The sequence below is a fragment of the Vicia villosa genome, linkage group LG5, assembly GCF_029867415.1.
Source record: "Vicia villosa cultivar HV-30 ecotype Madison, WI linkage group LG5, Vvil1.0, whole genome shotgun sequence".
NCBI classification, from domain to species: domain Eukaryota; kingdom Viridiplantae; phylum Streptophyta; class Magnoliopsida; order Fabales; family Fabaceae; genus Vicia; species Vicia villosa.
The window spans coordinates 38022863-38034814 of NC_081184.1; the positions used below are offsets into that span (position 1 = coordinate 38022863).

General features: G+C 32.6%; 1 protein-coding gene across 1 annotated transcript; it reads right to left on the minus strand.

Annotated features, from left to right (window-relative positions):
- Positions 1-4654: 4654 nt before the first annotated feature.
- Positions 4655-5708, minus strand: LOC131604528 (uncharacterized). The gene is made up of 2 exons (XM_058876960.1): positions 4929-5708; positions 4655-4858 (listed from the first exon to the last, which is right to left on the minus strand). Exons 1-2 carry the CDS (start codon positions 5706-5708, stop codon positions 4655-4657), a joined length of 984 nt encoding a protein of 327 aa, XP_058732943.1.
- Between the last annotated feature and the right edge of the window lie 6244 nt (positions 5709-11952).

Below are 11952 nucleotides of genomic sequence, written 5' to 3' on the forward strand. Positions count from 1 at the left end.
AGGGTTAAGGGTGCCTAAAACCTTCCATTGACCCGAATATAATAACTTACTTCGAATCTCTTAACTGCATAGAGTTTCCTATTCGCCCTGGTAGAATAGGTGGCGACTCTAAAAATCTTAATTTTTAAGGCAGGTTGCTATAGCTGGCGACTCTGCTAGGGAACATTTGGTAAATTATTATGCTCCTATATTTGGTTTAGGGTATTTGGCTAATCTTTTAGGGTTATGGTTTTGGTTTTAGGGTTAAAGGTTTTTTAGGGTTTTGGGGTTTAGGTTTAGGTTTCCTTCTTACATTATTTTATTTGATTTCTTTATTATTTATAATAATTCGACTAAATGTTTGCCTAATTGCGTATATGTGAATATTTATCTTATTGCATTGTTGGGATATATATAAAACTGTTGTTAAACCTAAGCGTGGGAATTATCCCTAAGACCAGAGGGGACTCGCATCGCCTACAAGTCTTATTGATAATTCTACCCAGAGTGGGTTAGATATCCGGAAATGTCTGATACGAGGCTTGACTTTGTTGAGGGCAGGACTTGGTATTTAGCTGATCTCTCTGGGAACCTACCCCTAAAATTCGAACCTCATGGATAAATGAGTTGTTCTAAATTCCAAAGAGACAAAAAGTCTCGGAGGCTACGAACGGCCCCATGAGACCCTTTTTTAGAACATACCCATTGGAAGGGTAGGCTGCCTAAGCCGTTACGTCGAACCTATGAACTTAGAGCTTATGTGCTTATGTGTTCAACTATATGTTTTATTTATTTTTATATCATATAATTGTTGTATTCAGCATGCATCATGTGCATTCTTGCATCATGTCTTATCCACAAGGAATAAAAAAAAGAAAAGAGGATTTATTATATTTAAGCAATAGATGTGGATAAGACGTAAACGCGAATAAAGCATATTATTCATGGCATGCATATCATTTCCATGACATTGAAAGAAGATTTCTCTTTTACCTCCAGAGCAAGAGACCATTGGGAAGGATAACCTAACATCCCGACCGTCTTATCAAACCAGATTTCAACAAAAGAAATCAATGGATCAGCTAGAACAGAATTAAGCCGCCTTTCGTGAGGAGGTGAATCAACTAAAGGGTAGTGTGGAAGAGGTTAAAGGAGGTATGGCCCAGATGCTAGGATTCATGAAGGACCTCCTGGATAAACAAGAAAAATCAAAAGAGGTTCAGTCTAGGGAAACCCTTATTCAGAATGAAATTCCCAACGACGAAAACACGCTGCTAGGATTTATGCCAGGCTTCGGCCCTGCTAAGGACAGACTTCAGACACGGTCTGTTAGGAGAGCCATCCAATTCCGAGAAGAAGGAGAGACCTCTCGAGAAGGATTTGTCCCCACTCCACAGACGAAAGGAACATCCCGCACAGTTCGCATTCCTTATCCCTGAGGATGACGATCACCTGGATCTACAATACGGGGTACAAGAGGTGGACAACACAGACCAAGCACCTCAAACGCAGCAGTCTATTCCCAACTCTAGGGAAGACTCCAAGGATAATGAACAGATCCAGGCGCTAGAGGAGAGACTAAAGGTGGTAGAAGGATACGATGTTTTCGACGTGGACACCTTTGAAATGAGCTTAGTCTCAGACTTGACTATCCCACACGAATTCAAGGTTCCCGACTTTGAGAAATACAAAGGACTCACATGTCCGAGGAACCACTTGCGCATGTATGTGCGAAAAATGGTTGCCTATGCCTACGATCAAAAGCTGATGATACACTTCTTCCAAGATAGCTTAAGCCAAGCGTCTGTTGATTGGTACATGCAGTTGGAGAAATCCTATATCCGAAGTTGGAATGACCTTGCTAACACGTTCCTAAAGTAGTATAAGTACAACTTGGATATGGCTCCTGTAGCGCTAAAAAATACTCTAGGTGTTTACACACTCGAAATAGAACAGAGTCGCCACCGAACTTTATTTATTCCAAGAAGGAAAGGGAAAATATCGATAAAACCCCCCAAATGAAAAGAAATGGATAAAATGGTCATCGCAGCCAAATTAGGGTTCAGGAGTCGGTTAGGCAAGGGGAAGGTATTAAAACCCCTCACCTCTATCGTACACGATGGGACTCATTTAGTTAGTTTTATGAATGAATGTTTGCGTGATGTTTGCGTTCTTTAGCTTATTAATCGAGAAAAGATAAAAGAAAAAAAATTTAAGTTTATGGTGAAGAAAAAGAAGAGATTTTTATTATTATGCTCGCCAAGACGTTTGTATCTTGTGCCTGCGTATTCCCTCGTGCAATGGGAAAGTCAGAGAAATCGTAGTTCGAAAAAAAAACTACGAGTTTGTTGATTGGTTTTATGAAGGAGCAAAGGTATTCAAGAGGTGTGCACTTCTTGTCACTCGATCACTTCGATTTAATTAAGAAAGAATTTTTTTAAGTTTGATTCGAAGGATCAAAGGTATTCAAGAGGTGTGCACTTCTTGTCACTCGATCACTTCGATTTGATTAAGAAAGAATTTTTTAAGTTTGATTCGAAGGATCAAAGGTATTCAAGAGGTGTGCACTTCTTGTCACTCGATCACTTCGATTTAATTAAGAGAATTTTTTTTTTTAAGTTTGATTCGAAGGATCAAAGGTATTCAAGAGGTGTGCACTTCTTGTCACTCGATCACTTCGATTTAATTAAGAGAATTTTTTTTTTAAGTTTGATTCGAAGGATCAGAGGTATTCAAGAGGTGTGCACTTCTTGTCACTCGATCACTTCGATTTAATTAAGAAAGAATTTTTTAAGTTTGATTCAAAGGATCAAAGGTATTCAAGAGGTGTACACTTCTTGTCACTCGATCACTTCGATTTTATTAAGAAAATAGATTTCGAAAAGAGGAACCTCGACCTTGGATCGAGAAATTGTTATTTGAGAAGACTTGGCATTGGACCAAGACTTATTGAAATTGTTTGAAATGAAATAATTTAATACGGGATCAAGCATACGAGCATCACAAGCGTCATTTTAGAAATACATCTAAGGAGAACTAAAATATTCTAAGAAGAGATTTAAATTTTCAACAAAGTCCCCCTTTTTTTTATAATGTCCTAAAAAAAGAAAAGGAATAGTTTTTTTTGTAATTTTTATGAACATCTAATATCCTAATGAATTAAAACTATATAATTTAATTTACAAAAAAAAACATGAGACATAAAAATCAACAAAAAGTGGGCCAGGAACAATGAAATTTGCGGTAAGGCCCATGACAAGAAAAAAAAGAAAGAAAAGCGAAAATTATACCCCGTACCCCAACGTTTATCCCAATACCCCTACAAAAAAAAATTTCGGACAAATTTACCCTTGTATAAATAGTAAAAATTACAAAATTTTTAACTTTTTCTCTCATTCTTACAGTTACGTAGCGTTGGAGAGGAGAGAATTTTTTTGAGCCAAAATCGGATATCCCAGCCTCTTCAGTTCCGATTCATATTTCCTTCAAACAGTAAGTTTTTCCAAAGTTTTTTCTCAGCCGGATAACCCAGCTATGGGGTTTCCGGTTCTTTTCGTTTCTTTTCGTTACCAGTCGGATAACCCAATGATGGGGTTTCCGGTTCTTTTTTGCCTCAGCCGGATAACCCAACAATGGGGTTTCCGGTTCTTGTTACCCTCAGCCGGATAACCCACCCTTGGGGTATCCGGTTCCTATTTTTTTTTTTCGTTTTTAGTTTTTTTTTGTTTTTAATATTCTATTTTATTTTTAATAACATTTTATTTAATTGTTAACTATTTTTTTTTAATTTTTAGTGGTTCGAAGAAGAGGAGGTGCGATCGACGGAATGTGTCAAAGAGGAAGACAACGTTGAGAGGCTGATGGCGAGGGACAGCAGGGAGCTGCACCTGAGGTTGGTCTGCAGCATCCGACATTTCCCGGAGGACCTACTGATACATCTTTATTGGTTAGATATCAGAGCCACGTTGCATGTCATTTATGGTTGGGCGAGGTACGTAAATATTTTCTTAAATGTTTTTTAAATTACATGTACTTATATATTAACATATATTACAAATTATTTTCAGGAGAGACGACCAAAGCCGACCTTAAAGGTTGCTGCACATGGCAGCAAATTAATAGGATGGGTTCCGACAATGCTCCCAAGGCAGATGGAAAATTGGTTAGTTGCATCTGGCCTGTCATCTTTGCAGCATACTAGTTTGGCCAGGGTAGATACGCATCTATTATCTGCTTTTGTTGAGAGATGGCATCCTGAAACATCGTCATTTCATATGCCGTTCGGCGAGATGACCATCACGCTAGACGATGTTTCTTGTCTTCTTCATGTACCGGGATTATCATATATATCTCATGAGCTTCATCATTACTTACAGCGTCATCAGGCTGTTCCTGAAGACGAACAGTTTTTGGAGATATTTAGAGCACTCAGACTTGCACAGGGCGGAGCATTACCTAGGGAAGGTCCAATTACTTATGACAATGAGTCTGATTGATGTCACATTTTATGTTTATATTTATGTTTTAGTTTGAGACTTATGTATTGTTATGAGACTTGTAGACGTCTGTATTATTATAAGACTTATAGTTTGAGATTAACTATTTATAATTCATTTGTCAACATATTAAAATCCAATAGCATAAAATCATACTAAATAGTACCAATGTTTTAATATCATAAAATCAAACTAAATAATGCCAATGTTGTAATATCATAAAATCTATCTAAGCTGACATATTTTGGCAGTATAGGCATAAGCCGTTGCCAATGTTGTAACCGCCCGGCAAATCCTACCATCCAAGAAGTCGCATCTTTTGTGCGATATTTCTTCCATTCATTTGTGACAGGTGGAAACGGGAATCCTTCATTCATGTTTACCTGCACATAAAATAAATATCAGAAAAAGTCAAATAGTGATTGAATATACCAAAATTGTGTTACTAATTACCTGAACCCAATGATTTTCATTGACAAATCCGATGCAGTAAATGGATGCATTAGGTGAATGTGCACTCGTCATAGGAAAGTAACTCAAACTAGGGTGACCTAAAGAGACGAGAACAACGTTATACCGATTAGCTATTACATAGCCTAACTCAGGTAACGTCATCCATTTATTTGGTGGTTGTTGTCCTAAAGTTTCTATCACCAACGATGATCTCACTGTTGGAAGGCGTTCACCAAATAAATCCTCATACAACTTGCTTCTAGGACCTATAATTTCTTTCTCCAAATCCCGACGAACCATTGACCATCCATCTGTGCCATAACCATGCAAAGATGCAATGGCTCTAAACCCACAATTTCCATCATCTCTTACATCAACAATGTCATCAATAAATGGTCTGATGTAATCTGGAAATTGTACAATGTATTTATCAAATTCTCTATTTTTTGAGGTTTGGGATAGTTGTGAATATAACCTCTTTGAAGATTTTTGAGAACTCGAATGTGCTTGATCAACATACTCATATCCTGAAGGATCACGATAAACATCATATCCCACAGGTCTCTTACCTTTTTTCTTAACCCCTCCTTTGGTTTTAATTTTTTCAGGCGGTGGACACATCTTTGTTGTAGTTGGATAAGCAATCTCACACACTCTGCTTTTTAATGCTCTTTTTCCGACAACATCTAATGACCTCCACATTTTCCAAATTTCATCGATTGCATTTGTCATGTCTATTTCTGATCCATCATCTGCATCTATATCTTGATTTCCTTCCATACTTAGTTTCCTCCAATGAATATGAATAGCCTCAATTGGTATCGCATCACCGCTCAATGTATATCTCCCTAACTCACAAGCACATGGTAACCCATATACTTTTCTATGAGTACATCCTCACTTTTGCGTATCGGTACCCACCATGTCAATCCTCAACCACTCTTCAGCTATCTGCCTCAATGCAACTCTTGATACCGAACCACGCAAATTTGAATAAAAAGGACTAGTATGTGCATGCTCAACTTCATAAAAACTCTTCTGAAATGAAGCTCTAATGTTGCCCACTTGTATCTTGATATTGTCATTCATAGCCTCCCAACATTTGCATAAATCACCTAAGCTATTCTCTAACATTTGCTTAAGTTTCCAATGCGCAGACTCCACCCTTTAAATAAAACAAAACAACTAATTATCTGTAGTATTAATATAAAGAAACAATGTCGACAAAATCACATAAACATACCTATTTGTTGTGGTGTTGCCCAAATGTAACACTTGATTGATCCATGCTTCGACAAATCGATGTCTGTGCGGTGTCAACCATGTGTCATTCACATAATCAATAAAACCTTTGGAGTCAACACATGCATCCTCAAGTTGTTTCAACCGTTGATGGTACTCCATCTCATCACTAGCCTTTATCAGTTCAAACCACATTTTCTCCACTGTTTCTCGCATATCATCCACAACATGTTCCTTACACTTTGATTTCACGTTTTTGTTGATGTGAAATCGGCAAAGCAAATTAGTTGTCTTTGGAAATACTGTTTCAATGGCTTTCATTAAAGCAAGATCTCTATCAGTCAAGATTACTTGAGGACAATTATCCTGCTTGATAAACAACTGTTTCAACTTATCCAATACCCAACAAAAAGTCTCTGTCTGCTCAGATTCCATATAGGCAAATGCAACAGCAAATGTTAATTTAGTTAATGTCATACCAACTATTTCAAACAACGGTTGCCTGTACTTGTTTGTCTTGTATGTGCAGTCCATAATCAATACAATAGGAAACATACTCAACAACTTCACTGATTCTGGATGTGCCCAAAAAATATCTCTCACAACTTCTGACTCATCCTTTTTCCTACTCCAGTAAACATAACCTGATTCTTCAACCAACTTGAGCAATTGTTGCATTTCTGTTCTAGGACCCCTTATGTCTTTTTGTATCTTACTCTTATGTTTGTATATTTGCGTGATCCGAGTGACATTCTCCGGGTCACGCTCTTGCAATGATAATAATATGTGTCTCGGTGGAACATGGCGTTTTGTCAAATCAACAATATGTTGCTTATCATCTGTATTTAGTCGACTTACGAAAGCATGACCTTCAAATCTATCAGGTAAGCCGTGGTTGTGTACTCCGCATTTTACATCGATCTTCCATCCAGAACCATCTTTCGACGGTGTTGACCTAATTTTGAAAGGACAACCACATCTCTTACTAGCACTTTGGGTTTCGCTATCTGTTTTTTTTGTATTTTCCACCTCTATCACAACCAAATACTAATTTATCACTTCTTCCTCTCTTGCCTGTTTTGATATCTGAACAAGCTATTATAACTGTCACTTTATTCCTGATTCCAACCTCCTTAATCCAACTTATCGCCTCTTCTCTTGTAGTAAATTTTTGACCAGTTACAAAAACATCAGTTGTATCCACAGATGTTTGAGTTACATCGCATTTCTTCAAAGGAGGATCCACACCTAAATATATAAAATTAATTTAGTTTAATATATAATTAAAAAAATTAAAAAAAAAAACGAAAAAAAATTTAAAAAAAGGGAACCGGAATACCCACAAAGGGGATATCCGGTTGAGACACACAACAAACCGGAACACCCACCCCTGGGATATCCGGTTGAGGAAAATTGAAAAAAAAATGAACCGGAACACCCACCCCTGGGTTGTCCGGTTTTGGATTTTACTAATCGGAATTCTGCATTTTGGGATATCCGGTTTAGGCAACGTCACAGTCTCCAACCCTCATTCGTCCGTACAAACAGTAAAAATGAAAAAAAAAGTTAAAAGTAAAAAAAAAGGATAAAATTAGAATTTTTTTAAAATTGTAGGGGTATTGGGATAAACGTTGGGGTACGGGGTATAATTTTCAAGAAAAGCTCATGAACACAAACAAAGATAGGCCGGGTCGGTTGGATCCAAGCCAGATCCGAAATCTCTTCTGATACTACCGGGTTAAAAAAAACCTAGAGTATTCTCTTCATCCCTCTCACTCGTATCTCCTCTACTCAAAACAGAGCAATGCTCTTTCTTTCTCTCTGCGATATCTCTCACTCTCGCACAGACAACAACAACAACAACAAACAAATAGCACAGCAGCCTCAATCACAACAATAAAACCCTTATCCCAAAGTTAAACCCCAAATACCCCAGTTTCACTATGATATCACTACATATTACATGAAATTTTGCGGCGAGAAATTGAATACACAAGGAACGACACGGAAAAATCTACCTGAATAAGGTAATGCTTCTTCGAACTCTTACGAATCTCTTTTTCGATCCTACTCATGCGACGGCTCTGCTTGTTCTCTTTATGTTCGTTGTTATCGAATCTCTGTGTAAATCTTTCCGTGTGCTTCTGTTTTTTGTTATCGTGCGGATGAATTTGCGATGCGTGAAGGCTTTGTGAGGTGAGTGAGACTCGATTTGAAGGTATAAAGTTTGAGTGATGAAGGTGAGAATGAGGTTATGAGGAATTGGTTTGGCAGAGCTTTGTGAAAGGTGACTGCATATTAGATTGAGAGTTTTTCTATTAGGTTTTTCTGTGGCTGCCGATTCCTCTCTGCTTGTTGTCTTTGCTCTCATTTTATAGTATCTGATTTGTGAGGTTGGAAGCTCTTGAATGGAGGTTTTGGCCAAGTGTTTTCGGGTCATGAAGATATACAGGTTTATGGTGTGAGTGAGAATGAGGGTGTGGTTTTGTGATTGAAAATAGGCAGAGTTTTGAGTGGTTAAGGTTCATTGAGTTTCGAGGGTGATTTTCTGCAGAGGTTTATTGTTATGGTTGTGGTGGCTGCCGATTCCCCCTCAGTTCTAGGGTTTATCAGTATTTATAGTGGTCAGACTCCAAGAATTGGAGGGAATAAAGGTTTAAACAAAGATTAAAATTTAGGTAGTTCTGAACAATGCTTTCTTCTGTGTTGCTACTGCTTCCCTTTTCCTTACATTTTGATGCAAACTTTGTTATCTTGCTGCAAGCTTTTCTAATATGGCATCTGTTTCTTGCTCTTTCTATTGCAGGTTTTGGTTTTGACCAATTTCAAGTAACTTTTGGCTTGGTGCACACAGAAGGTCTTTGGCTGGTTTTGGACATAGTTTCAGCAGCCACAATGGGCTTAGCAGCAACAACTTAGGGCCCTTTTTTAAAGTTTAGGTTTAGGAATGATTTTTGTAACAGCTTGTACACTTACTTGTACACTTATTCTTGTAATTCCTTGTAATTTTTCAAATGAAATTTTGAATGAAGATTCTACCTTTTTGTGAGAAGTAATTGCATTTGAATACCAATTGTTCTTGAAATGTTCAAAATGGAATTAAAATGTGATCTTTCTTTTTCTTGTAAGATGTAAAGCTATTGGAAATTGAATGGAGAATGGAACCTTGTGATTTGAAATGGCTTCATGTTTAGATTCATGGACCTTGTATTTAGATGACAAGTATCTCTTATAACTTAAAGAAATTATCTTATAAGTTAACTTATAATCTACTTAATATAAATGTAAGGTTGTCATGATGGCAACCCTAGAAAAAAATCTTATGTGTCATCTTCACAAAATTCTACCAATTAATAAATCTCTCATTTCTAACTTAATATATATATATATATATATATATATATATATATATATATATATATATATATATATATATATATATATATATATATATATATATATATATATATATATATATATATATATATATATATATATATATATATATATATATATATATATATATATATATATATATATATATATATATATATATATATATATATATATATATATATATATATATATATATATATATATATATATATATATATATATATATATATATATATATATAAGTTATATATATATATATAAGTTATATATAATTTTATAATATATTATATTTATTAATATTTTACAAAAAAAAAATGAAGAAAACAAATTATAAAATTATTAGGTAAAAAACCATAAATTTTTATAACTTTTTAATATAAATTAATAATTTATGTTTAGTATATGTAAATCTCTCTTTTCTAATTTAATATATATATATATATATATATATATATATATATATATATATATATATATATATTACTAATTTATTTTTAGTTAATACATAATAATAGTAATAATAATAATAATAATAATAATAATAAAATAATAAATTAAAAGAATATAGTTTAAAGAATGCAAAATTTATAAGAAATTTTAGAATTAAAATTAAAAAAAAAACTCATAAAAAGAATTTAGTATCAATTTATTCATATTCTTTTCTATTTCTTTTATTTTATGTCTATTCAGTAACATCAAATCATTCAAATTTTTAAAAACTTTTAAGCATTGGGTTATATTTCATATTTGTTACTTACAAAAATAATATAAAGAAAGCAAATTATAAAAATATTATGTAAGAAACTTATATTTTAATAATTGTTTAATATAAATTAATATTTTATGTTTAGTTAATATGTAATAATAAGAAGAAAATAAAAGATTATAGTTATAGTTATAAATATAAGTTTAATATGTAACTGATTAAAACCATTTTAATTAACAATTTATTTTAAAACAAAACTGTTATGAATTAAATTTAATTATTACATTAGTAAATTACTTAATTATTTATCATAAACTATAACGAACACACTATATTAATGATAATATATAAACATTAAAAACAAAAAATAAATGCATTTTTGATTATTACTTAACAAATTATATTATAATAAAACGGTATCCCCATAAAATGTTTTTATTGTGTATAGTATCATTTGTAATGTTAATCATAATGACAATTTTCTTAACCTTTTCAATTTCTTCAATTAATAAAGAAAACTTATTCAATATAAATAGGTCCTATCTACCACCCAATCCATATGAAAATGAGATCTACTTTTCCTTTTGTATTGATATTTTCATTATTTTTTCTTAATTTTCACTTATGTTTTAACTATTTTTTAAATTTATGTTGCAGGCTAATGACTCTGATTTATGTTGCAGGTTATTGACTCAACTTAATCTACATATATTTTATCAATAGTATTTTATAATAATACGACTCTGATTTATGTTGCAGGTTATTGAGTCAACTTAATCTACATATATTTTATCAATAGTATTTTATAATAATTTGTTTTGAGAATCAATATAATATTTTGTTATCTACTTTTATAATTTCCTCTTCTACTTATTGTTTATGTAAATATAACTATTATTGTTATGTGAATGAAAAGAAGAGAATAAAGAAAATTCTTATTGTTCTTACTTTTGCATCCTTACTACAAGTCATATGTAATTCACTTTATATCATGATAATGATAAAAATGATTTTTTTATGTAATTGATACATCTATCTATTTATGGTGTATAGGCATATATGTAGGTCTCTTAAGGTTTTATTTTTTTAAAATGTGAAAACTTATTTAAATCCCTTAAAATAATTGTGAAATTTAATTTAAATATGAGAAAATAATAATACTAAGTGCTTATATATATATATATATTTCATAATATTATTTAATTGATTAAAAAAATAATTATTTAATAATTTAGTATATGAGATAAAATGTTATAAAAATATATTAATTTATTTATTAAATGACAAATATTTGGTAAAATGATTAGCTATTAAGTTCATGTTTGTGTATTATGTTGTGGATAAAATATGATGAATCTCCTCAAATATCATTTGAAAACTACAGGATTCATAAACAAATATTTTAAAAAAATTAATCAACTTTACCATCTAAATAAGAATAGAAATAAACTCTTAAATCTATAACAAACAAGTAATCATGAAAATACAATATTTGAAAAAAGTAAAATTAGAATGATAAAAAAGATTAAGAAAAAATCTAACAAATGAGAAAGATGAAAAAAAATTTGTTAAAGATTATAATAAAATAAATATTATAAATATAAAAATATATTATAATATTTTAAATTCATACAAAAATATGGTGGTAATATAAATTCTTTGAAATTTAAAACTGAAAAA

Bases quoted from the DNA above. Each gene is read 5' to 3' on its own strand.
- LOC131604528 (XM_058876960.1), bottom strand. From the start codon at position 5,708: ATGGAAGGAAATCAAGATATAGATGCAGATGATGGATCAGAAATAGAC. The intron at 4,859-4,928 runs GTAATTAGTAAC...TTTTATGTGCAG, and splicing joins ATGAAAATCATTGGGTTCAG to GTAAACATGAATGAAGGATT.